Here is a 24,798-nt window from a genome sequence, read left to right as displayed (position 1 = left end):
TTATTTGTTCAAGTCATTATTTACTAATTCATTAAATTATTAATTATAATATTAAAAAAAAATTATTCTTTAAAATAGTAAAAAGATTGCAATTATTTATTTGAATAAAAATTAAACATCTATTAATGAAACAAATTATATCAAAATAACCCAAAACAAATAAGTTGAATAACCTTAATTATTAATAATACAAAATTAAATTATAAATAACTTTATATGATGACTTCTTGCCAAGTCAAGTCATGTGACACTAATCTTGTATCTTGCATAATTAGGATAATCTAGTTATATTATATTGGTATTCTAGTAATATTTAATTTTGTAATATATTTATTTTTCTTTCAATAATTGACATTTTATAAATATGTAACAATAATGAAATTTAGACTCGATTTTATTTGAATGATTTGAATAACTAAAATCTAAAATATAATTTTTCATTTCTTCTCTTATGTCATTAATTAAACTATTAAAATATAATTTATTTAAAATTATTATTTTTTATTTTATTATTATATATTTATACCTTTTAAGTTTTTTTTATCTAAAATTATTTTAACTTTCTTAAAATCATTACTAATTATTATTTTTCAAACAACTTAAGTTTTTTTTTTTAAAAAACTCTCATCCAAACAATTTTATTATACTTGGACTGATTTTATTAATATTTAATTTTGTTAAATAAACAATAAAAGTTAGTAATGTTGAATTGATTCTAGTAATACAACTAATTTGTTTTTAAATGAACTATTTATATGATATAAATATATATATTTGTTAAAATATTTTGGTGATAAAAAATTTTCCTAAAAAAGATAGAATAAAGATTTTGGATTTGATTACTAATAAAAAAACGTATTAAATTAAAATAAAAAAATGATTGTAAAAATCATCTAGGTTTTTCAAATAAAAAGGAAATATTAATGTTTAGCAGTCTTAATCTACAGTAAGTTCATTTTTCTTAGACAAATTTTATAAAGTTTAAATAAATTAGTCAAAATGAGTAGTAATTAAACATAAATATTTTTAACAAATAATTTATTAAATTATCATAATCCATTCACTTTCTTCTAATTAATTTTATAAACTTTCCTGACCAGATTTTTTTTTACTTTTTCCTTTCACAATTCCTTCCTCTTTTGTTTGCCTTTATTATATTTTTTTTACTTTTCTTTAAATAATTGCAATTTACTAATAAGTAAAAAAAATTCTTAATTTTTATTTATAATATTCAAAATAAATTTGTTGGTTTTAATGGCTTAAGCCTTATTATATTTTGATAATTATATTTTAATAAAATCAATGAAATTATCAAGGATAAATTATCATATGTTTAAAAAATATCTTCCCAGAAAATTATGCTTTCAAAACATTTCAGTCCATTTGAAATCGTTCATAGATAATTTTTAGTTAAAATAATTAATATCAATATAAACTATTTAAATAAATAATTTTTATACTCTGTTGATTGAACTTTTAAATTAAAATTGATGGTTAGCTGAAATTTATACAATTTCTTTTAAATCTTATCATTTAATTTTTTTGATAGTTAAAATCATACAAAACAGAAATTTATTTTAACGATTTTAAATGATATTAACTTATTATATACGTAGTATATATATATATTAATTTCACTAATTTAAGTATCGACTATGAATTAATAATTTTGATGTCTATTCTCTAAAATTCGTAATCAAAATCACTTTAAATTCACAGTGACTTAATTAATTAATTTATTTATAAATATCATATTATAAATTAACAAATTACTAATATAAAAACTCGTTTCGTATAACTTTAATTATAAGTCATCATATTGTAAGGTTTAAAAAAATGTCTACCCCAAATAAGAAGAGTCCTAATTTGATATTTTTTTTAATTAAAGAAATTTTAAATTAATAACTTACATTTATTTTGTGTCTTTTTTAAGCATAACTATTTTTGGAAGATAATCTATTGTTAATATTTAATTTAATACCTAATATATATATATGTCATTCTCTATCTCTTTGCTGGATACAATATTTTACAGTTGTTCTCCGGGCCCACGTGGGGTTTTACTTCTAGTCAACGAAAAGTCTCACTTTCTTCCCATAGACTATTAACCGTCCAGATTACAAGTGTATGTTATCTAAAATGTGAGCAAAGTAGACAAACATATCTTTTTGACCAATAGTCCATGTCTTCGCTGATTTTAGTGTGTTTGCATAATAATTTTTTAAACGAAATAAATTAACACAAAAATTATAATAAACATATTTTATAATGAAATATGACAATTTGAATTCGTATCATGGTAATCGAATTGAATTGTCTCGTTTAGGACAATTCTCACCGGTTTAACCAATAGTTGATCGAGAATGAGACGTGGATAATGTTTGTGTACTCGCTCCAATCTTACCCTGATTCTGTTCAAACACTATAAACACAATTAAATATAGAGGAATGATAAACTCAACGAAAGCAAGTCTACGAATCCGACATGTCCTTCCAGGTTGTCCCCACGTTCCGAAAGCGCTTATTTTGAGTCTCGAAACCACTCATTTTGGGTTCCGAAACAGTCATTTCGGGAGAAAAATAATTTTTTTGTCCCAAAATGGCCGTTTCGGGACCTAAAATAAGCGTTTCGTGACCTGAAATAAGCCTTTCGGGATATTTTGAAAAATTTCTCTCTTACCCAAATGTCATGCCACGTTGATTAATGGACTTACTTTCGTTGAGTTTATCATTTTTCTTAAATATATTGTTATTTAAATTTATTTATTTTAAAATATAATATAACGATGCCCAAAGAGATTTTTCGAAACCAAACTGAATGAGAATGGTAGTAAAATAAAAACAAATCCCTTAAAGTAAAATAGGAGTGCGGGCATGGTAAATAAATTCTCTATTTTTCGTTTTAAACCGCCACATTATCATTCCTAAGTTCGAGTCATAGTCGCAATTTTCTTTTCGAAAAAAAAAAAAAAATTATTGCCACGTAGGATTCTTGCCAGTTGAATAATGGGACCCACGCCAACTGTCATACTTCTTCTCTCTCGTCAGTCACTTTCCTGTTTACTATCGTCAAACAGCCGCAGCAGCAGCAAAATTTACAGGCAGCTCAGTTTCCAGTCCCGAAGAAAAATGGCGGAATAATCTCTCATCATCTCATCTCTCATCTAATCATCGTTTTCAATCCAAGATTACTGAAACCAAATCGTTTACCGCCATGAATCTATCTCAAAACTCCAAACGGATTCATCTCCAGTTCTTTCTCTTTCTTCAATTACTCTTTCTCTCTTCTTCCTCCCAAACTCCACTCAACTGTTCCGATTCATCTCGACTATGCTCATCCTTCCTCGCCTTCAAGCCAAACGCAAACGACACACTTCAACTCCTCCAATCCATGTTCGACGTTCTTCCACACGATATCACAGTCGAAGGAAACGGTCGAGATTACGTCTTCATCCGTAAGAACTGTTCCTGTTCTCCGTTATTAAATAAGTATTTGACCAATACGACGTATACAGTTAGACAAAACGGAGGATCTCTTCACGATATTATGATCGATGCATACGAGGGTTTAGCTTTTCTACCTAATTATACTAGGGCGGCTAGAGCTGGTGCAATCGTTTCGTTAAAGCTGTTTTGTGGATGTTCGAGTGGACTTTGGAATTATCTGATGAGTTATGTGATGGGAGAGAATGATAGTATTGAATCATTGGCTAGTAGATTTGGGGTTAGTATGGCTAGTATTGAATCTGTTAATGGAATTGTTAATTCTGATAATGTTACTGTTGGATCTCTATACTATATTCCTTTAAATTCAGGTATGTATCAGTATTATCATACTTTTTTATTTCTTAATCTATTATTGCTTGATTGAAAGTTGAAACAGAGTTGAATGTTTGCAGTTCCTGGTGAGCCATCATATCCTACAGAGAGTGTTGTTCCTCCAGCTCCTGCTTCTGTTCTAGCACCGCCTGTTGATGATGTTGCAGGTATGATCAGTTCAAGAAATAGCCAATGCGTAGTTAAATAAATAATTTGTGTTTAGTGCTTGAAAACAGTAATAGTTTCTGTTTATAGTTGTTTTATTGGTTTTGTGATGCTTTGGAGTTGAGAAAATTTTGTTAAACCTGTTGTGGAAGCTTGTCTTCATGACTTCTCGACTAATACAAACTTGAATATTTTTTTAAAATGGAAATCTATTAGGTTTTTGTTTTCTGTAGCCCATATGGAATGTATTTTAGAAAATCTTGAGGTGTATCTCCAATTGGTAATTGTCAAATTTGTAGTTGTGTTGATTTTTGTTTGGTAAAAAAGTATGTAGTTGGTTGTGATTTGTGTGGAAAACAAATTAGATGTAGCTGGTCCTGTGTTTCATTTTTTCACTAGGATGGCCCTTTGTTTGGGATCACTAATGATTTGGGTTTTGTTTCGGTACAACAATGATTGATCCACTTGGTGATGGTAATGAAAAGTGAAGCATGTGACTAATGCCTATTTGGAACTCTACAGTTCCATTATTTATTTCGGTTTTCCTTTAGTTTGTGCTTTAGTGTATTTGCAAATGAAGTTGTTTTAATACAGTGTCTTGTTTAAATAATAAAATAATTTACCTAAATTTCAGTTTGAAAATTTTGCAAGTTTTTGAAGACTGTTAGTTTGTAAGACTGCCCTCTAGCCCTTGGTTCAGATTTACCTCAGTGAGCTTTAGATCTATGTTAGATCACCAATCTTATTGGTCAATGTCCATTCCTTGGAATTCATTCATTTCTCCTGGAAAAGAAAGATGCTTCAGTACTTCCATAGATTGGAATTTGGATAGTGTTAAGGATTTATCATATAATCAATATTATCTTCTTGAACATAAGACTTTTTAAAATAGTATTATAGCCATGAGTAAAGTGCAAAGTTTGACAAAGTCTCAAGCAATAAAGTGTTTATAAATGAACCCCTAAATTTTAGCAGAAGGTGTAAATTAATCATTGAATTAAAAAAATAAATGTACACAATACCAATAGTATTTTACCAAATCACTGCTATTTCAGCCCAATATGAACACTAATAACTAAGTTGGTTAAATATAAATGTTCATAAAATGACTATATTTAAATATTTATTCTGCCCATCTCAATTACTATGTTTACATTTTAATGTTCAAGGCCTTATTTACACATAGTGAAACTTTAGGGCTATTTTATCATTTCTTACAAGTTTCTGAAATCTGTTTATGGAACCATTTGCAAAGTTGTTTTGTTTGTTCTTGTGTCAAATATGTAGAAATTAATCTGGATGAGATCATGTTTGGAAACAAAACTTAGGCAGACATAGATTTAGAAGTTTATTGGTTGTTTCTTATCTAGTTAGTTATAGAAATATAAAGTGTTTCCAAATGAGTGGTTGAGGGATAGAAAGGTTGAAGAATATCTATCTAATCGTCTTAAGTTCGATTCTCACTTGAAAGTACCTTGATTAAAGTGGGGGTCATGGATAGGATATTGCGCTAACCTTCTCTAGCAACAAAACCCTGGTGTAAAAAAAAGCTTGAAGAATGTAAATTGGCTGACGTTTTTTACTTTGTTGACCCTCTTTCAAAACAGAAAAACAAGCAAAGAAAAGCGAGTCTCATATACCATATGGGTGGATTCTAGGATGCTTAGGAGTTGGTTTGGCTGTGATTGTTGTTCTGGCTCTCCTTCTATGCATTTGCATGAGGTCATCCATTTGTTTTGGTGAAGACCGACGTAACCTTTCAAATAGTCCAAATGGGAATGTTTCTCACAAGTTCCATATTCTTTTGGGCACAAGTTTCTGCTGCAAATCATCTGTCGAAGTTAAGCAAGCAAGTGGTGAACCGAGCAACCGCCATATAAATGTTCCCAAAGGTACAATTTTTTTTTTCTCTTTTTTTGAATTATGTGAAATTTTCATCATCTCTTTGTTTCTGCAGGTGTGATGAATGATGTTTTTGATATGGAAAAGCCTTTGGTTTTTACTTATGAAGAAATTATGTCATCTACTGATGGTTTTTCTGATTCAAACCTTCTGGGACACGGGACATATGGATCAGTGTATTATGGTGTTCTTCGGAAGAAGGTCGTCTACATTGTTTGAATAAGCATGTCTTTTTTCTTTCTTTTTCTTTTACTTAATTTTTTTAACGAGTCTTGCAAACTCTTTTAGGAGGCTGCAATAAAAAAAATGACCGTGACAAAATCTAAAGAGTTTGTGGCTGAACTGAAAGTTCTTTGCAAGGTTCATCATGCAAATTTGGTATGGGAAATTGATTGATATCTCGTAAATTAAAATTTTGCAATCTCGGAAATTCTAATGCGTTTTGCCTTCTTTTCTTTTGTCAAGGTAGAATTGATTGGCTATGCTGCAACAGATGATGATCTCTACCTCATTTATGAATTTGCGCAAAAAGGTTCATTAAAAAACCATATACACGACCCTCAAAACAAAGGTGCGATTGTATTCCTTTGCATGAATGTGTTGAAATATTTGTTTTTACTTTCTCAATGGTTTCATTTTTGTACAAGTGTAGGACATACATCCCTTTCATGGATTATGAGGGTTCAGATTGCACTTGATGCTGCTAGAGGTCTGGAGTATATTCATGAGCATACCCGACCTCACTATGTACATCGAGATATCAAGGCAAGCAACATCTTGCTGGACGATTCCTTCCGAGCAAAGGTACTTTTAGAACTTTTTGTAATCGTTTTCTTTATAAGATTTTGCTTGAACTAATGAAGATCTCTGTTTGTATGAATTTTAAGGTTTCAGATTTTGGGCTGGCAAAGCTTGTTGGAATGCCTAATGATGGTGAAGCTTCGGTGACACGAGTTGTTGGAACTTTCGGTTATGTAGCGCCAGAGTGAGTGATCGAGAGGCTCTTTTATGAAATGTAAATAGCAGCCTTTATTTATTTATTTATTTATTCGGTTTTTAGGTACTTGAGGGAAGGTTTGGCGACCAAGAAGAGCGATGTTTATGCCTTTGGAGTTATTCTTCTTGAAATTATATCAGGAAAGGAAGCGGTCACAAGATCAGATGAAGTTATGAATCCACAAAGGCGCTCGTTGGTTTCTATTGTAAGTTTTCACGAATTTGTTGTTTTAGATCATGATCCAAATTCATTTGTTATCGAGATAATAGGAAACTAGTTTCTTAGTAAATAGTTTCTTGACATTTGCAGATGCTATCAGCTCTAAGAAACTCAGCAAGCTTGAAAAAACACATTGATCCTAATATGATGGACATATATCCACTTGATTGTGTTTTCAAGGTAATACAAAAACAAGTGTAGCTCGAAAGGGTTAAAAGCTCCTTTCGTAAAACAAGTGTAGTTCGTATAGATTACATTTCGATAGTAGAATCTTATATTGAAACAAAACTAACTCGTTTTTGTAGGTGGGAATGTTAGCGAAACAATGTGTGGATGATGACCCGATATTGAGGCCAGACATGAAGCAAGTAGTGATTACGTTATCGCAAATCCTTTTGTCGTCGATCGAGTGGGAAGCGACTCTTGCCGGCAACAGCCAAATTTTCAGTGGTCTCGTTCAAGGAAGATAAGTATAATCAAATAATAAAATTTATCTTTATTAAACATAGAATAAGGTGGAACTCATTATATATGTTGATATCTGATTATTATACTATACAAATTCTCTTCTTTGACATTTCATTTTAATCTTTCTAAAATTATTCTTTGACTTAATTTTCAATAAACATAATCTACCTAAAAAGTTCAAATGAAGTATAAGAAAAAATGTAAAAAATAAATAAACATTCATATACAAAATGTTGTACTTATATATTAATTCAACAACCATACACATTATATTATTTAACAGATTTTAGAATTATGTTAGATCTGTTTAATTGTTATTTTGAATGAGCAGTTATAAAAAAAACTTGTACAATACATGGGGAATACCTATGTATACAAACAACATATTTTGTATTTTGTAGATGATGAATAAATTTAAGAAATACTTTCATATAATATTTATATAGATTTTTTTTTTCAGTTAATCAGCAATTTTTATTTTTATATCATGTCTCATTATTTATATTCACATATGTTAAGCTTTTATTCTTTGTAATAAACTGTTTATGTAAAAAAATATTAAAACCATGATAATCCAATTAAATTAAAAATTTGTTACAAAATTACCTTTTTATCTCATTTTCTTTTATAAGAAATTAATTTTTAGTAAATTCAAATGAAAATTACGTATAAAAATATTAATTAATAAATAATACAAAATAAAATATATAAAATTAAAATAAATAATTAATTGTCTAGATATCAAATGTATAAATAATTTTAAAAAAATTAATAGAAAAAATTCATAATTGTACAATTTATTAAAGGTTACTCAAAAACGAACTAATTTAAATTTATAAATAATATTTTTGAAGTATAAAACTGAACTATAGGATGTTAGAAAAATACCAAATATTATAAGCGATAATTAAAATTATCATTAATCGATGGACGGTCGGTAAGCCACATTGAAAAATGACGAAAATAGTGAGAAATTTATACAATGAATTATCTACATGTATATGATGGAAATGGAAATAGTGAAAATTTTATACAAATCATAAGAAAATACATATAATAGTACATACATTAAAAATAAAAAATTAATAATTTTAATTTTTAAAATAACATCGATCTAATTATTTATTTTATTTTATTGCTAAGAAATGGAATTAACCATCAAAAACACAATCAAAATGTATGAGTCACAAACGATTCACCACCTGTTGAGAATATTATTGAAGTTACAAAAATTCGAGAGAAGAATCTGAGGCGATTAAAATATGTCGAATCAAACAAAATATAACACCAACTCTAAACCGAAATAAATTTTCATCAACTTTTAATTTTTTTATTTATATATATATAATTCTAATTCAATCACATCTTTTCGTACAAAAATAAAAACAATTTCAATCAAAATTATAATACTTTTTCAAATAAATAATTCCGTTAGTAACATTCACATTCCCAATCCAAAGCAAAATAGGAAGTCCTTCAATCCTCCACCGCCACTGAAATAATTCAAATTCGATTCTGAGAGAGAGAGAGAGAGGCAGGCCATCGTTGTGTAGGGTTTTCTTCATTACTTACATACATACAGTGTAGTAGCCGTTAAGGGTCTGTAAAGAGAACACAAAATGCTGAAGATCGATTCCAAACTCAAACAATCGACGAGAAAACCACTCAGAGAAGTCTACAATGGCGTTAAATCATCCAAATCCGTTAAGATTAAGAAACTTCCCGATGTTTCCGAACAACGAGCGACCCAGAAAGACGCTTCCCTTGATCGTCTTCTTCTCGTTCACTCCGATCTATCTTCTCTCCTTCGTCAGGTAAGAAAGAAACTCCTTAAACCCTAGCTTTTCTTTATTTGCTTTTAGGGTTACTGATAATGAATTTGTTCTTTATATAGACTGATGAACTTGTTGTCCAAGCCCTAAAACTTGATTTGAACAGCAGAAATGGATTAAATGAACTTGAATCTTTCACACAACTGTTATCAAGTATTCAAACTTCTTTAAAGGTTAGCAATTTTTCATTAAATAGTGTTAGGGTTCTTCTAGTTTTAATCTAATCTAATCAACATTTCTGATTTACAAAAATTGCAGCCATGGGTTCCCAGAATTCAGAAAGCTCTTTCTGATTGTTCAAATCAATCAGATTGTGAGGAGGATTCAAGAAACGAGATTGAGAGTCCTGAACAGATGATAACTGAATCTAGGGTTTCCCTTTCTCCATTAGTATCGTGGCGAGGCGACTTTGCTAATGAAGGTGGTACACAACTTTTCCTACTTACCCCTATGCCAAAACTGAAATCAATTTCATCGAAATTGTATGTAACTGGACAAAGACCATCGTCGTCGTCAATCATTGCTATCTCGACAAACACGAATGATGATCTTCTTGAAAGTGTAATAGCAACTCCGAATAAAACTTCTTTGGTTGTAATGACAACTCCTTACAAGAAAATGTCACCTAAGAAATCTTGTGTAGTACTTGAACCTATTTCCGAGATAACTCCTCCCAAGAACAATGCTGCAAACAGGACATCAACCCCGTTTCCAGTTGGGAATTTGAGTGATTCATCTGAATCATCCTCGGGTGATGACTATGAGGATGAGGCTTCTAAGAACTTGTCTTTGAAATATTCTGAAATGATGGGTGGGATTGTACAGTCTGAAAAAGTGGAAGATGAAAGAAAAGATTTGGATTCGTCGCCTTATTGGTTTTTTTCACCCCCGAAAACTTGCCTTGTGATGGAACCGCAAGAAGATGATTACAGCAAATCTGTTGAATTAGGTACATACTTGATTTCTTTTGATTGAAATTGGTTAAACATGATTCCCATTTTGACATTGAGTTATTATTGTTTCAGATTTTGCTGCTGCAAAATCAATCAACACTAGTATTGTAATGGAAAAGCAGCATCATGGTGAGAATACTTTGAAGAAGGAATTGTGGATGAAGTTTGAAGATGCATCAGATGAAGTCCATCCGATTCGTTACATTCCTCCGCAGAAAGGGTTTCTCGACAGATTGGACGAGGCTTTGTGAAACGATTATTTTGTTTTGTGACGAAATGAAGTGTAAGGATGAATTTTTTGTTGTGGTTGGAAAAATTAAAATAAGATCTTTTTGCATGTTTAAAATGCTTAAACTAAAGCTATACATATATATCTTATTTTATCATGATTTAGTGTTAAACTCTAATGAAATAATTAAATATAACCAAAGTTTTATTTATAATATAATCTAATGAATTTGTATAAGTGAGTCATTATATGTCACACCTCCCTTCCAAATAATAAACATAACAAGGTTAGGTTTTAAAATAACCGTTTCAGATTCTCATTTCAATATGATTTATTTTTGAACCGGTCAAAATCCAATCTGATTGGATGATTTGTCCGGAAAGGTCTCCCAATCGTAAACGCAAAATCAAAACAGCACGGAGTCATCCGAACTCCTGGAATGGATTTTGGGTAAATGCCGATTGATTGTTGGTCAATCTGAAATTTGTTTGAATCGATAAACAAGAGGAACTTAGTTTATCAAACCACAAATTAAACTAACCACAAATAGATCGAGGGGTCTGAGGGGTCTGAAATGTCATGTTATCGGAAAGAGAATTTAAAAAGTAGCAACCAACCTATGTTTGTTTATCTTCATATTTTAAACATTATGACCCATCTTTTATTTTAGTTATAACCAATCACGAATCAAGTCATTACTGTTGTAGGTTTTAAATTTCAGATTATATGCTTTGTCAAATTAAAAATCAAATGGATTTTTAACATTGTGCTGAAATTGAGAATGACTTTAGTAATTGAATATTTAATCTGTTGTTCTTGTTTTAAAGATTTTAATTTGTGGGTTTCTTCTTCTTTTTTTTTTTTACTATAGATTCATTATTTTAAACTTTAGTAATTGTATATTTAATATTTATTTTCTGTTTTAAAGATTTTAACTTGTGGATTCTTTATCTTTATGGTAGATTCTCATCTTAGATCTTAGTAATTGTTAATTTAAATCATTATTTTCTGTTTTAAAGATTTTAACTTGTGGGTTCTTTTTTTTGGATGTAAATTCTTCATCTTAGACCTAATAATTAAAGATTTAATCTTTGTTCATTGTAGATTACTCATCTTAGATCTTAGTAATCATAGTTTCTTTCATATTTTAAATTTTAACTTATGTAGTTCTGTATTATAAAAAATTAACCTGGTTGATGACTAAAACAGTTTTAAGTAAATCTCAAAATAAATCTGGTTTATAACAAAAAGAAGGGATGTAAACCTAGAAAATATAAATGAGATATCATATGAATCAAATAATATGAAATGGTTGGTAGGAACATAATAATTATATGAGAGGAAATTGTTTCATGTTTGTGCACAAATAGTAGAGACTTTTGTTTCTAAATATGAATGACAAACTGCTAATAAATTTCAGAACCTATTTCAAATGTTCCCCGAAACCGGAGAATTTTAGAGAAATCTAACAGAAAAAATAACTTCCACACATTTGAAAGTTGGTAAGAGGATCCTTCTTTATCTACAAGGTAGACTTGTTTCCAAATGAAGCCGTGTTTTTGTTCAAATAATAAAAGGATCCAACTTCTTCTGCCGCCTTAATATGGTGGTGGTGGTTGGTGGGTTGTGCTCCGGTTAGTCAGACATATATTCTGCCTCACTTGAATGATCCAAATCTTCGTCTCTGCCACTTCCAACCTTATGCCGCCTTGATAAGGAGGTGTTGCTCTTACCTGAGACTTTACCACTTCTTCCTGCTTCATAATCCTGCTCCATAATATTTTGCACATCTCAATATATGTAAATGCTTTTAATTGAGGAAGTAGATATAAATTTTCGTTAAAATAATCACATAAAGTGAGATAGAAGGTAGAGTGAATTAATTAATACCTCTGATTCGACCCTCGATTCAATGACAGCAGCAACTGGTCGTTTTCTTATTGTGACGCTTGAAGGTGGTAAGAATTGTTCTACTACTTCAGCTGACTTCCCTTCTTTTGACCTCTTTTTCCTTAAGACCAGTTTTGTCGGCAGAGGCTGCATTTGTTCCAATAAACAAACAGAAGAGCAAGAAAACCAACCTAAACTTTATTGCAATCAACCAAGACATGTTAACAATGAGAAACAAAAACGCTTCCAAAGTCAATACCACATAACGCGCATCTGATTCGCCAAACGCTACCAAGTATGTTGTTGGATCATCTGCATCCTCCCCTCGTACCTGTTTTTTAGAAATCAAATCAACACAAGAGGATATATGTTGCTGGCAATTTCGAATTTTTTTTATATAGAATGAATGATCACGGTTTAGCAACATTATATACACTTACATCCCATTGGTACTCACGAATCCATGAATATGAGATGTCTTCTTCTTCATCATACATGTCTTTGTGTAGCTGCCACCATGAAAACAAAGATAATAAAACCTAAAATGGTAAATGAACACCAGAGAAGATTGAAAATTTTCAATCAAACTGACCTCGTCAGCTAATGGCGTCATGAAAGCTAAACATCTTTCGGGCTTTTCCGATCCTGAACCCTTTGAAACATAACTTTTCATGACAGACTGCAGAAAGAAAGAGCATTAGATCCAAAAAAACTCATCATGGTTTACAAAAGAATGAAGCCAGTGCAGAAAAGATACATAAAAATGACCCAAAAAAACTTTTTGAGTGGGGCAAAGAAGATAATGGCTTCAGATGGAAACACTTTAGGAATTGGCTCATAAGCCGCTGCGCCTTTTTTGGGCGTATCTAGATATGGGTCGGACTAAATTCAAATACAGTCTGTTTCCAAATATTCACACCCAAAAGAAGAATCCGGATGAAATGGTGTTTCTAAACAAAGCTATTGTGGTTTCAACTTTGCTTAGAGCCTCCAAGATTACCAATTGAGCTTAATGCATAATGAGATGAATTAGCTCAAACAATAACATCAAGTCTACAACAGCAGAAACTAATTTAAAGACCAAATAGAAACATAAATGATTTTGAGAGTAAACACTATATGTGTTGCTCAGTATTTTTTTAGTCAGCTATAAAACCAAGTATATAGGCAGAAGGAAATCCTACCCGAGATTCAAGCTCATCACGAACAGATTTGTCCAATTTTCTGTAATTTTCTAAATCAGCAGTTGGAGCACTGTCAAATGTTGCCATGACAAACTGATCATCGTATCTGTGACCATAACAAAAACACATGCTCATTATATAGAGAAAGATGGATAGTATGCCAACAATGCAAACTCACTTTAATCAATCAAAGAAGCAAGGTGAAAAAAGATGGGCAAAAAATAATCACCTCAACTAACATACCGGATACTTCTTATCTATTCTTTTAAAGTTTCGATTGATTATTGTTAATATTTCTTCCCACTAACTAATATCAGAACACATGCAGGATATACCTATCAAAATCAGGCATTAATGGTAGTATTTCAATAGGTTGAAGATTCTTGTTGGTTGCATGAACAGGAAGTGACTTGCATGCCTCAAATGAAGCCTCAATTCCCTTGATTTTTCTATCCCTGCAAAAGTTGAGGAAAAAGGAGGCACATCCTGTTCAGAACTAATATGCAAGATATGCAAGATATGCATCCATTCAACTAATATTTATTATCCACATGGACATGGAAGTGATGAAGGGCGAATGACCTGCTATTGAAGTTCTCCAGAATATTTTTTCCCCGTGCGTCTCGTAATTCTTTTGCTTGTTTCTCAGTTAGAGGCTGCAAATTACAATAAAAAAAAATCACAATATCTTAACAAGGACATGCACATGCTTTTATTATTATATGCAAATTACTCATTCCCAATATATGCTCTTAAATTACCTGCTTTGCTGATTCCATGCTGAGAGGGGAGATGTATTGTGTTTTGACAAGCCAAGAGAGACCTTTATCTGTAGGCCTTTCTTTCCTGCGAATACCATCTTTTTTCAAAGGAGTTACTGGGCTGTCGTCAAGTAATAGCTCTTCGTCTTCTGGATCTAATTGTAACCTTTCACCTTTGGGATGACTAACAAAGATGAAGTAGTCCCAACAAAGACAAACCATCAGGATGTAAAGGCATAGAAGATTAGATAAATGTAACTAAAAGAAACAAACTGTCAAAAGGGAAATACTTGTATATGCTAAGATCAAGAAGATCAAGAGGTATCCCAAGATCAGGCTCAACATAGAGTTGAGGCTTGTGCAACTCCTCCAGTGATGTAATTGTGTATTTAGTAAATCTGCAAGAACATTTATGAGAATTGCAATCATTTAAAATAAAAATTAAATAAAGAAAAATCATGAAATTCAAGACTATAGTAAAATGTAAGAAAATGTCAAAAAAAAGAATTTATATTGCATACAAAATACACCACACTCGCAACCAAAGGGAAACAAAACTACATGATCATCTTATTTCTTGGTAGTAGAATATAAGTTAGGTTGGGTTACCTCTCTTTATCCCTTTTCAAAGACATAAGCTTTAATTGTGCAGCTGGCTCTGGTAATTCATTGCGGAATCTTCAAAGAGTTCAAAATAATATTAACAAAAAATAATAATGTGAGATGCCAATGTGCAGACAGTTTTAAGTGCACTAATTGAAGAAGATTACAATGAGAAAAACAGCAATTGCATTTCATAAGAACCCACAAAAAAGTTCTTATAGACTTAACTGCAAAGGAAAATCCAGAACAAGTGTTACTTACTTTAATTTACAAATAAATGTTGTAGGCTTTTTTAGGCGGTTTTCAGTCCTTTCACCACCCAAAAGTGCTGTAGTAGTCCTCCTCTCACCCATCCGTGACCCAGCAACTGAACCATGACCTCTCATGCCAGAAGACAGCATTTGGGTCTTCTGCAGAACCGCATTTTGCGATTCCTTCAAATGCTGCCTATGCTTAGCTTCTTGCCTTTGCTTTTCCATCTCTCTCGTTTTCCTCACCCTTCTTTCTTCCTCGGTCTCGATCCTCCCTGGAGGCCCGCTTGGTTTCTTAGCTGGCATCGGAGGAAGAGAAGACTTATGCCTCTTAGCTGTAGCAGCTTCATTGACATGACTTGTTCTATCCCTGGATACCCCTCTTTGACCGTCTACTTTAGTTCCATTAGTGGGAAGTGATGAAGGTGGTGGTGGTGGAAGTGGTGGGGGTTCTGTTGAAGGAGGAGGTGGTGGAGGGATTGAAGAACTCGGGGGAGGAGATGAAGGAGGTGGTGGTGGTGGTGGCTGTAATGATTGATTATCAAATTGAGAATAATTAGAAGTTTGATAGTATACTGAGTTTTGAGGAACTGATGGAGGAGGTGGAGGTGGAGGTTGGTATGATGAATCAGGTGGGGGAGGTGGTGGTGGCATAGGATATGGATACTGTGTTTGTTGTTGTGAATGAGTTGGAGGGGGAGGAGGAGGTAACTGATTTCTAGGAGGACCATAACTTCCATAACCAGTAGGTTGATTTCCACTTGCCTGGTTGTAATTCTGAGAAGCATAAGATGCATCCCCACCAGACCCATAAGCCCAATTTTGTGGGTAATGATTTCCTCTAGGCTGTGGTGCAATAGGTACAGATGGTGAAAGACTGTTCTTCTGATTTGGGGGAGGAGGAACAAAATTTGTTTGTGGAGGCGGAGGAAATGGTCTGTAAGATGCCATTAACTATTGTTCTAGAAATGCAACAAGTATAACAACAACAACAACAACCCTGAACTATAACATAAGAGTATAAATAAACACAAATCTCAATTTTTGTTGATCAAATCAAATAGAACCCTACCAATATATAAATTGATAGGATTCTTCCAGATAGAGAGAACTATCAACCTAACATCCAATTGGAGAGCGAGATAAGACGATCAGAAAAGAAAGAAAAAACCTAGCACCTGATGGATCTATGGAATCAAATTGGAGGACCGTCTCTTCTGCGGCGTGTTCTCGATTCGAATGTTCAGTTTAGAGATGAAGTATAGTATATATATATATAGAGAGAGAGAGAGAGTATAGAGAGAGAAAAGAGGCTGAGGAAGAAGAAGATGGCCCTAAGTGGAGAGAATTTGGATTTCATTTTTTAAGAGACAAATCTCTCCTTTAACTTACAACAGTAACTATTTTTACTCTCAACTTTTTCAAATAATCTTCCCTTAATTTATATTTATAAATATTTTTTAAAAAGTTATTATTATTTATTAAATAAATTAATATAATTAAATTTATAAATATTTTATTTTTTAATTAATTTAAAGTAAATTCTTACCATTTTAAAATAATTAAACTAGTTTATAAATTAATAACTATTTAAATAAACTATTAATTTTGATATTTTAATCTCAAACTTACCCTTAAAATAATTAATTAAACTAAAATTTTGTGAATTCATAAATAATTTTTTTTTTTAATTTTATACAATTTCACAAAAGAAATTATAAATTTAAATTTATATATTAATTTTTTAATAATTTATTTAAATAAATTAATATAATTAATTTTATAAATATATTTTTTTTATAGTGTGATTCTTTTATTATTACTTTTAATTTATATTTAAATATATATTATTTTAAAAGTCTAATCATCAAATTGTTATCTCAAATCATTAGTTGTTATTGTTAATCTTATTTATTTATATTTTAAATCATTAGTTGTTAATCTTATTTATTTATAAATAGCACGTAAATAATAAGTTTTAATTTTAAAATTTTTATTTATTTGCAAATCTCTATAATATATATGGCCGTATTTTTTTTAATTTTTTAAAAAAATCATCTAAAATCAATTTTACAATCATTCCTCAAAAATCATATCACTCATTTTATTAACTAAAATACTAAAATACCTTCTATTTTAAATTATTATTTTTTATTTTAGTCATATATATATATATATATATACCTTTTAAATTTTTTTAATAAATTATTACAAATCATTACTTTTTTTTTTTTTCTCCGAACCTAAGAATCTCAATTTAATAATTTTAAATAAATTTTTAATTTACTACTTTCCCTCACAACTTTTATCATGATCCCCATCAATTTATAAAAATCAAACTGAAACATTTAATCTCTTAAACAAAAGTCATCCCTCTTAAACAAAAGTCGTCCCAATTCAATTACGCAGATTAATAACAATAGAAAGTGTATGACAGCTCCGAAACATCGAACATCAAAACCAAATAGTTCCAAGCAATGAGCAAAATCTCTCTTCTATCAAACTAAGGCAAATTGTAGATCTTAACAACAGAATGAGTGAAGCAAATCATTGGAAAAGATAAATAAGTTTTGTATAACCTAAACTTTCAAATCCAACAAAGAGAATAATAAGTTTTAAGTCCTCAAATTTCGACAACATTCCCATTGGCCCAATAATGAATCGAGGGCAAGAAAGGGAAAATGAAATTAGTTTTCGAAAAAGGGGGCAGTTTCAGAATCTGAAACTCGGATCCACATCCATAGCCCAAGCAAATTTCCCCAGCAATGACTTGTTAAACATCTGCACATTTCAGATTAACATGAATATCATAGAGAAGATATATCCAAAAATAATAATTTATAACAACATATTTCACCTTCTCCATTGGAACTTCATTCCTCTTGCACCAAGCTACTGTAATCCTGGGATCGAGATAGTTAATCTTCGATGTCCCTAGAGCAACTGTTTTAAGATCCTCTTTTGTTTCCTTATCGCGTTCCATTTTCTCAATCTTCACATTTGTTTGAGCAATCTTCCTCTCTAAACTGTTGTTGTTATATAGTTAGTTAGTAGTTATATTAAAAATGGAAACACGATTCATTAAAAACAGGAAGAAGAAAAATTACGCTTCGGGATTCAAGTTCCTTTTTGGTTTCCCATCGGCATCCTTCAATGGGGGCTTCCCTTTCTTCGCTCGAGACAAATCTGTCTTGAGTTCATCAATCAAGTTCTACAGACAGATAGACAAGGTTTTTAATGTGGGTTTATGTTTAAATCGATCCAACAGTAATTGTTAATAAATAGGTATACCTTTAATTCTTCTATTTTCTCATTCAATTTGGTCATTTGAGCAGAATGAGACTTGGAAACGGTACGTTGATGATTACAAATGATTGCAACCTACAAAACAATGGCCTTCTATAAACTGCAAACCTAAAGGGAAAGTTTATTATATTTAGTATTTACCTCCTTATTTGCATGCTGATAAACCACAACATTTTCCGCAACATTTGCACCCTTGGTTCCCTTACTTAACTGTCATTAGGCAGAAACAATCAGGAACACAATCCAAAACATTGAAACTTGAGAGAAAATACACTTTTAATATGATATGAACCAAAACCGGGATCTGAGATCCTAGACAGCAAATATAAATGTTAGGAATGAGGCTAGAAATGTAACCTTCATTTTCCATGACCTTAGCTCCATTCCTCAATATCAAACTAGGACTCTTGGGCCTTTCTTTGATGTTATTTGGGATTTTTCTAAATAACTCTATTTTCGAGGAAAATAAACCACTCATGATATTTTAGAGAAAAATGTATATGTGCTTTATATATTTTATATCTTAATGTCTTTTTACCCAAATAACCTAATTTTCTATAACCTACATCAAACTAGGTTATTTGGAAATAACCACTTGGTTATTCAAAATAACGTCAGATCCAACAAAGCCTTAGTTCAACTAATCCTATCTTGATTGGTATTTGAACTCTTAGACTTATTTGATATAAGGTATTTGAATTACTTATTTGAAAATAATCTTGTTGGATGAAAAAGTGCATTATTTTGTTCAAATGATCAAAATACCTTAGTATATTGATATTTGATCATTCGAATAAATTCACTAAAGAATTGGTGGGATGATAGGATGTCATCCAAAAAAACCCACATCAAACAAAACCTGGGTTTACTAGGATTTTGTTTGCGCCTTAAAGAGAGGAAAGGCATGCCTTTGGTGTTCAATTCATTGCATACCGTTTTTTCTCTCTTCAATTAACGTCATCATTTAATACGAGGAAACACAGAGTATAAACTGAAACCTTATCATCCCTTAGGTTTATGCGTTGCACACAACATGTATGCCAAGGAATAATATAGGCATGAAAATAACTAGCCGTTAAATGCATCTTACCATATCATCTAATGTGATAGATGCATTATATGTACGGAAAACTTTAGCTGTGAGGCCTGGCATGAGTTCCTTGAGATGAACATTGAGTTTACTTGTGTCAAGCTTGTCAAAAAGATCATCGCCATCCGTTTTCCCTGCACGACAGATAGGAAGAAATACTTGTCACTCTTTAAGTACTCAAACATGACAAAAGTGGCAAGATGTGGTAAAAAAAGTGCATTAACTAACCTGATCGGAACTTTTGAATTGCCTCGTACACAGGTAGTACAACTTCCACCTCATTTTGGTATCTTATTGAATCTTTACCAAGAAAGTCAAACTGAAAATATAATGAATCTGCATGTCACTACTTGCAAGTTTCCCCAAGTTTAAATAAACCTAACCAAATAAATCTATAGAAATCCTTCTTCGCATACTACAAATATTCAAGTATGATTTTGTATTGAAACAACTTGTTTTGAAAAATCTACATTTGTTATGTTTGCCAAAAATTACAGTCCAGAAAATAATCTGAATCATTCAAACAATAATTTGGATAATGATCCCAAAAAACAAAAACAAATTAGAAAATATAACTTTCAGTTTTAACTTCGGTGATTTTACAATGGAATCGTGATTGTGTCATAGATTAAACTAAGGCTGAGATATAATATAATATAAAATGTATCATACTTTTAGAATATTAGGAGGCTGTGGTAGAACATTTTCTACTTTCAGTGTGCAGCAACCAACTGTATCTGCTTCATCATCATCCTGTCAAAAAGAGAAGCAATGAGACATGATTAATTAATTTGAAGGAAATAATGAATATCATCTTGACATAAATAATGAAGGTTTCCGAATGTAGAAACAGTCAGAAAAAAACATATCATACCTTCTCATTGCCTGCCCTGAGAGCTAGTTTGTCAATGAGATAGGTAGCAACTGCTACTTGGCGCTTAGTGACATCTTTACTGGTGAAGTCCCGCGTGTAGGCTTGTCTAATACCTTGTATGTAGTCCTACATTCAAAAGAGTTTAGTTGCTCTGATTCAAAATTGAAAACTTCTTTTCTATAGGCCAGTGTTTTATTTTCCTAGAGGAGGCTAGCATATCATCCCACCCACCGCCATGACCATTGAAAACTTAAGATGTGAAATGAAATTACTTAAAAACATAGCCAAGAAACTGTCGTATCAGCTAGATTGTCAGCAATCAACTTCATTCGTACCTTCAAGAGTCTGGCTTTTTCATATTTCTCCTTGTCACTTTGCCCTTTCAAGGAGCTGCTAGCAGCCAGGAACACATATTTAAATTCCTTTGGATTTATAGGATCATTCCAATACGCTAGCCATGTGACTGTATTGTCATGCCTAATCTCTTTCCAGCTGCAGCAAACCAACATCATAGGTGATATCATGCACATAGAGAAAATGAGCTAAATAAAGAAGTGAACTTTGTCAGGACAGAAAATGCAATTACCTCTCACCAGGAATTGGACATTCCGGTATTTCTGCTTCCTTCCCAATATTTATAGTGATATCATTTGGCCGAATTCGTTTTTTCAGCTTTCCCATCTATAAAGACAGATCCAAGATTAGAAGTATGTAATATAGACCAATCATGTACAGTTTCAACTCGTCGGAAAGTAAGAGTTCGAACCTTAGGATGCTCTCCACGGCCTCTGAACAACCCTGGTGGTTCAACTCTAAAGTTACCAATCTGCAATATTAGTGATAAGATAAGAATCTATACTGAAATGGTAAAACGATAACAGTTGAGTGCTCAACATGAACAGTTTGAGAAGAAAGAGAAGATTACAGAAAGAGATAAGATGAAGTATAATTATGTTAGAAGCATGCAGAATGGTGGATTTTGTAAAGAAAATGTATATGCATTGTTGTACCATTGGGGATTAGTGCTCATTGTTTGGGAGGAGCAAAGGCTTGACAACAACAAACTCCATGATATTCATATGAATTCTTTTATTTCTTTTTATGAGACCAGGAAATATTTTCTAGAGGAGGCTAGCACAGCATCCTAACAATACTTCAAGCACTTTCAATATCTATACTATCTCTTTAATTGTTCGTATCAGAAACTCAATGCAGAGGAAATAAGAAGAGAATGATAAGAGGGATGAGATTCGGTAAGAATAACAGTCCATTCATTGGAGTTACTATGATGACTACAGTTCATTTCTCAAGGGTATATTGTAAAAGAGGAAGAAAAGTAATCACTGTATTTGACCAATTAAAATAAATTAAGAAAATAACCTTCTCTTTGACACCATCAACTACAGCCCACGTGTATTTCTCCTCCTGCAGTGATTTTTCCTCTTTCAAAGCCTTTTTCTCCTGTGCAAGGGACACAGCAAAATACAAATGCATGTAGGTCAGCAAAAGGACTCAGCAAGATGGAAAGCAAATGAATGAAGCAACAGTGTATTGAATGAAAATGAAAAAAGGGTTCCTTGTTGATATCATATAGCAAAGAGAGTTCATCTAAATAATAGAACACATATATACCCTGCCTACACATTACCAAAGAAATTATTTAATCAAGCAGTGATAACTCTGTAGACTTAATCAAGTAATATTAGTCAATTCAAAAGCAGATTTACATAAGAAACAATTAACTTACTTCTGTAGTCATTTGTTTTTTCTTCTCCTTCTCCCTTTGGTGCCATTCATATATCGGTGTGAAATCACAGTCTTCTAGATTCTGAATTACATGGTTTTTCCCAAGAATTGTTCTCCAGTCATTTATGAAGTTCTCTTTGAATTGTGGTTTGCTCATATAGTCAGTATCTAGCATCACTGCAAACATAGTGGCAACCTGTAAAATAAATTACATAAATAAGTAAGCAGTTGGATATCTCTGGGAAAATGTGTCAGTAGACTTCTAATATTAATATTAAAAATTATACATAAAATTATATAAGAGAATGAAAGAACACCTCTTCTTGTGCTGGTGTTAAATCTACCGGTTTTCCCTTGTAGAGCATTTTAACTCCATGAGGTTTGTATGGTGGTGGAAAGATGACGCCATTATGTGACAGAGTTGTCCACTTCTGCGCCTCACCAGAGCTAGGAAGCATTGTTGAAGACGTAGAATACGATTTTTTCACTGTCATCTTGACCTTTTTACTATTCTTCATTGAAGAATGCTTCACCTTTGTTACTTTCTGTTTTCCAGACAATGATTTGCTACTTGATGGTGACTTAGAATCCTTTTTTATTCTTTGAGAAATAGGAACGAAATCCTCATCATCCTTGACAGTCAATGGTGTTTTGGCAGAAGCTGATGAGGGTGAATCAGCTATCTTAGGTTTTTTAACGGAATGCTGAACTGAGGATTTGGCCTCATCTAACTGCCTCTTATTGTTTACAGCTGGAGATTTTTTAATTTGACTATCCTTGGGAACAGAACCATTTGGCTGACTCTTTGATGCCAAAGGTTTTTTCTCATCACAGTTATTTGATTTGCTAGTAGATGCTCCTGCATTAGGTTTTAATTTAAATCTCGATGACAAAGTAGCTCCATCATCAGAATCTTCGTCTTTGACTTTTGAAATCGGTAGTTGGATGGACCCCGCATTAGACTCCTTGTTAGGTTTTACAGAACTTCCGGCGGCGGTTTTACTAGGAAACCTGGATTTCAGAGGTTTCCCATCGTCAGAGTCACTATCTGATTGCTCTCTCTTAACAGATGCAGTTCTATTCTGCTGTAATGATTGTTTAGACTTCTCAGCTGTTGAACTTGGCTGTTTACCACTCATTCCTGAAGACTGTACTGGTGTTGGTCTCACAGATGAAGATGAAACTTTAGGACTCACTAGAGAAGACTTCACCTGTGATGCTTTGGAAGGGGTTGGATTACCATTCCTGGCACCAGAGTTCTGCCCATTGGAAGGACGTGCTTCAGAATTCTGTTTCGTGGACCGTCCATCATCTCTTTGAGAAGAAGACGACTTCTTTATTTCCGTGTTTAACTGATTTGACTTAGATGTTGAACTGCGCTTGAAAACCACGGGACCATCACTATCATCATCAGAATCACTCATCATTATTGCCTAGTTCGTAACCTCAACAATCATCACCCAAAAACTCTGCAAAATTACATTAATATAGATCTGTCAAAAACCTTTAATATCACATTTACTTAGATAACTATAGATGCCAATAAACAACCCAAGTCCACAACTATCAGGAGCCCAGAACATCACCCACTTAAAGAGACACAACAAATGACAGAGTTTAATAGTTCAAGTCAAAAGAAGAGATGCAAAAGGAAAGGATGGTTCAGGCTAATGGTATGAAGAGGTTCCAAATCTATAAGATGTTTGACATCCTACCTACCTAAACTTCCATTCTAGGACACGAAAGTTCACACCAAAATTAGTAAAAATCCGCATTCTGTTTAAACAAGAACATAACTTTAGGGTTTGTAAAATTAGTCCATGCAAAGACAAAAAAAAACTTCGCCTACAAACGATGTACAGTAGAATGCGAGAAAGAAATAGTATTTATATCGGTGAAACTAGAATCCAATCAAACTTTGTCCAAGCACCGATTAAGTACAATCAAAATCATGCCCAAGTTTGATTCGTCTATACAATGAATTGTTCAGCAATGTAAAACATAATCAAGAAAAGAAGAGTATGCATTGGAATGTAAATAAGTCGGGAAGAAGAATCACATACCTTGTGTGTTTTTAACTACAAGTATGAAAAGTGAAGCTGAAGTATAGGAATGAGTTTGTGTATCTCCTGGATGGATGAATCAATGGCTATGGCTGAGCTGAATAATCAAAAGAGAAGAGATGAAGAAAGAAGTATAACCTGCGAATTCAAGAGAGAGAAAGGGGGTAAGCGAGAATTTGGCGTAGAGGAAAGAACAGAGAGAGAGAGAGGCGAAGATGAGGGGGGAATATAAACCAGAAGAAAGCCCTAATATGATGAAATCTAATCTCTTTTTAGTAAAATTAGACATCAAAACGGATTTATGTGAAACGTTCAAATTTTTTAGATTTTTTTTTTCTCTTATAAGTTATTCATAATACCAAACCACTCCAAAATTATTGTCTTTTTATTAATATTAAATGTTAAATACACTATTTTTTTATTTTTTTTATTTAGAACATGATCTC

The 24,798-nt window shown here is 32.0% G+C and overlaps 4 protein-coding genes across 4 annotated transcripts; 2 read left to right on the top strand and 2 right to left on the bottom strand.

Moving 5' to 3' along the window:
• The first annotated feature begins 3,094 nt into the window (after positions 1-3,094).
• Positions 3,095-7,682, top strand: LOC124946121 (lysM domain receptor-like kinase 3). Its single transcript, XM_047486686.1, has 11 exons — positions 3,095-3,815; positions 3,900-3,986; positions 5,592-5,876; positions 5,942-6,087; positions 6,175-6,264; positions 6,352-6,457; positions 6,539-6,690; positions 6,774-6,871; positions 6,947-7,088; positions 7,193-7,282; positions 7,408-7,682. Exons 1-11 carry the CDS (start codon positions 3,215-3,217, stop codon positions 7,570-7,572), a joined length of 1,962 nt encoding a protein of 653 aa, XP_047342642.1. The 5' UTR covers positions 3,095-3,214; the 3' UTR covers positions 7,573-7,682.
• A 1,353-nt stretch (positions 7,683-9,035) lies between these two features.
• LOC124910393 lies at positions 9,036-10,659 on the top strand. The gene is made up of 4 exons (XM_047451026.1): positions 9,036-9,384; positions 9,465-9,575; positions 9,661-10,351; positions 10,428-10,659. The coding sequence occupies exons 1-4, from the start codon at positions 9,190-9,192 to the stop codon at positions 10,604-10,606; spliced, it is 1,176 nt and encodes a 391-aa protein (XP_047306982.1). The 5' UTR covers positions 9,036-9,189; the 3' UTR covers positions 10,607-10,659.
• A 1,215-nt stretch (positions 10,660-11,874) lies between these two features.
• LOC124945138 (protein PAF1 homolog) lies at positions 11,875-16,564 on the bottom strand. Its single transcript, XM_047485520.1, has 12 exons — positions 15,284-16,564; positions 15,029-15,097; positions 14,710-14,817; positions 14,420-14,603; positions 14,241-14,314; positions 13,994-14,113; positions 13,659-13,764; positions 13,067-13,153; positions 12,915-12,983; positions 12,734-12,805; positions 12,475-12,621; positions 11,875-12,351 (listed from the first exon to the last, which is right to left on the bottom strand). Exons 1-12 carry the CDS (start codon positions 16,222-16,224, stop codon positions 12,220-12,222), a joined length of 2,109 nt encoding a protein of 702 aa, XP_047341476.1. The 5' UTR covers positions 16,225-16,564; the 3' UTR covers positions 11,875-12,219.
• Positions 16,565-17,823: 1,259 nt separating this feature from the next.
• LOC124944542 (DNA topoisomerase 1 alpha-like) lies at positions 17,824-24,553 on the bottom strand. The gene is made up of 16 exons (XM_047484822.1): positions 24,353-24,553; positions 22,607-23,758; positions 22,291-22,485; positions 21,924-22,004; positions 21,310-21,369; positions 21,130-21,224; positions 20,879-21,035; positions 20,544-20,669; positions 20,342-20,422; positions 19,898-19,988; positions 19,670-19,803; positions 18,721-18,789; positions 18,565-18,654; positions 18,381-18,484; positions 18,131-18,299; positions 17,824-18,054 (listed from the first exon to the last, which is right to left on the bottom strand). The coding sequence occupies exons 2-16, from the start codon at positions 23,714-23,716 to the stop codon at positions 17,986-17,988; spliced, it is 2,631 nt and encodes an 876-aa protein (XP_047340778.1). The 5' UTR covers positions 23,717-23,758; positions 24,353-24,553; the 3' UTR covers positions 17,824-17,985.
• Positions 24,554-24,798: the final 245 nt, after the last annotated feature.

Source organism: Impatiens glandulifera, chromosome 7 (assembly GCF_907164915.1).
Source record: "Impatiens glandulifera chromosome 7, dImpGla2.1, whole genome shotgun sequence".
Taxonomy (NCBI): Eukaryota; Viridiplantae; Streptophyta; class Magnoliopsida; order Ericales; family Balsaminaceae; genus Impatiens; species Impatiens glandulifera.
This window is presented reverse-complemented; position numbering and strand designations above follow the sequence as displayed.

Coding starts and splice junctions, on each gene's coding strand:
- LOC124946121 (XM_047486686.1), top strand. CDS start 3,215: ATGAATCTATCTCAAAACTCCAAACGGATTCATCTCCAGTTCTTTCTC. Junction 5,877..5,941: donor CCATATAAATGTTCCCAAAG/GTACAATTTTTT, acceptor TTGTTTCTGCAG/GTGTGATGAATGATGTTTTT. Junction 6,265..6,351: donor AGGTTCATCATGCAAATTTG/GTATGGGAAATT, acceptor TCTTTTGTCAAG/GTAGAATTGATTGGCTATGC.
- LOC124910393 (XM_047451026.1), top strand. CDS start 9,190: ATGCTGAAGATCGATTCCAAACTCAAACAATCGACGAGAAAACCACTC. Junction 9,385..9,464: donor TATCTTCTCTCCTTCGTCAG/GTAAGAAAGAAA, acceptor TTCTTTATATAG/ACTGATGAACTTGTTGTCCA. Junction 9,576..9,660: donor GTATTCAAACTTCTTTAAAG/GTTAGCAATTTT, acceptor CAAAAATTGCAG/CCATGGGTTCCCAGAATTCA.
- LOC124945138 (XM_047485520.1), bottom strand. CDS start 16,224: ATGGCATCTTACAGACCATTTCCTCCGCCTCCACAAACAAATTTTGTT. Junction 13,154..13,658: donor GTGATGAGCTTGAATCTCGG/GTAGGATTTCCT, acceptor TTCTTTCTGCAG/TCTGTCATGAAAAGTTATGT. Junction 12,806..12,914: donor TTCGTGAGTACCAATGGGAT/GTAAGTGTATAT, acceptor TCTAAAAAACAG/GTACGAGGGGAGGATGCAGA.
- LOC124944542 (XM_047484822.1), bottom strand. CDS start 23,716: ATGATGAGTGATTCTGATGATGATAGTGATGGTCCCGTGGTTTTCAAG. Junction 22,486..22,606: donor TAACACCAGCACAAGAAGAG/GTGTTCTTTCAT, acceptor TTTATTTTACAG/GTTGCCACTATGTTTGCAGT. Junction 18,300..18,380: donor AGGAACTTGAATCCCGAAGC/GTAATTTTTCTT, acceptor TAACAACAACAG/TTTAGAGAGGAAGATTGCTC.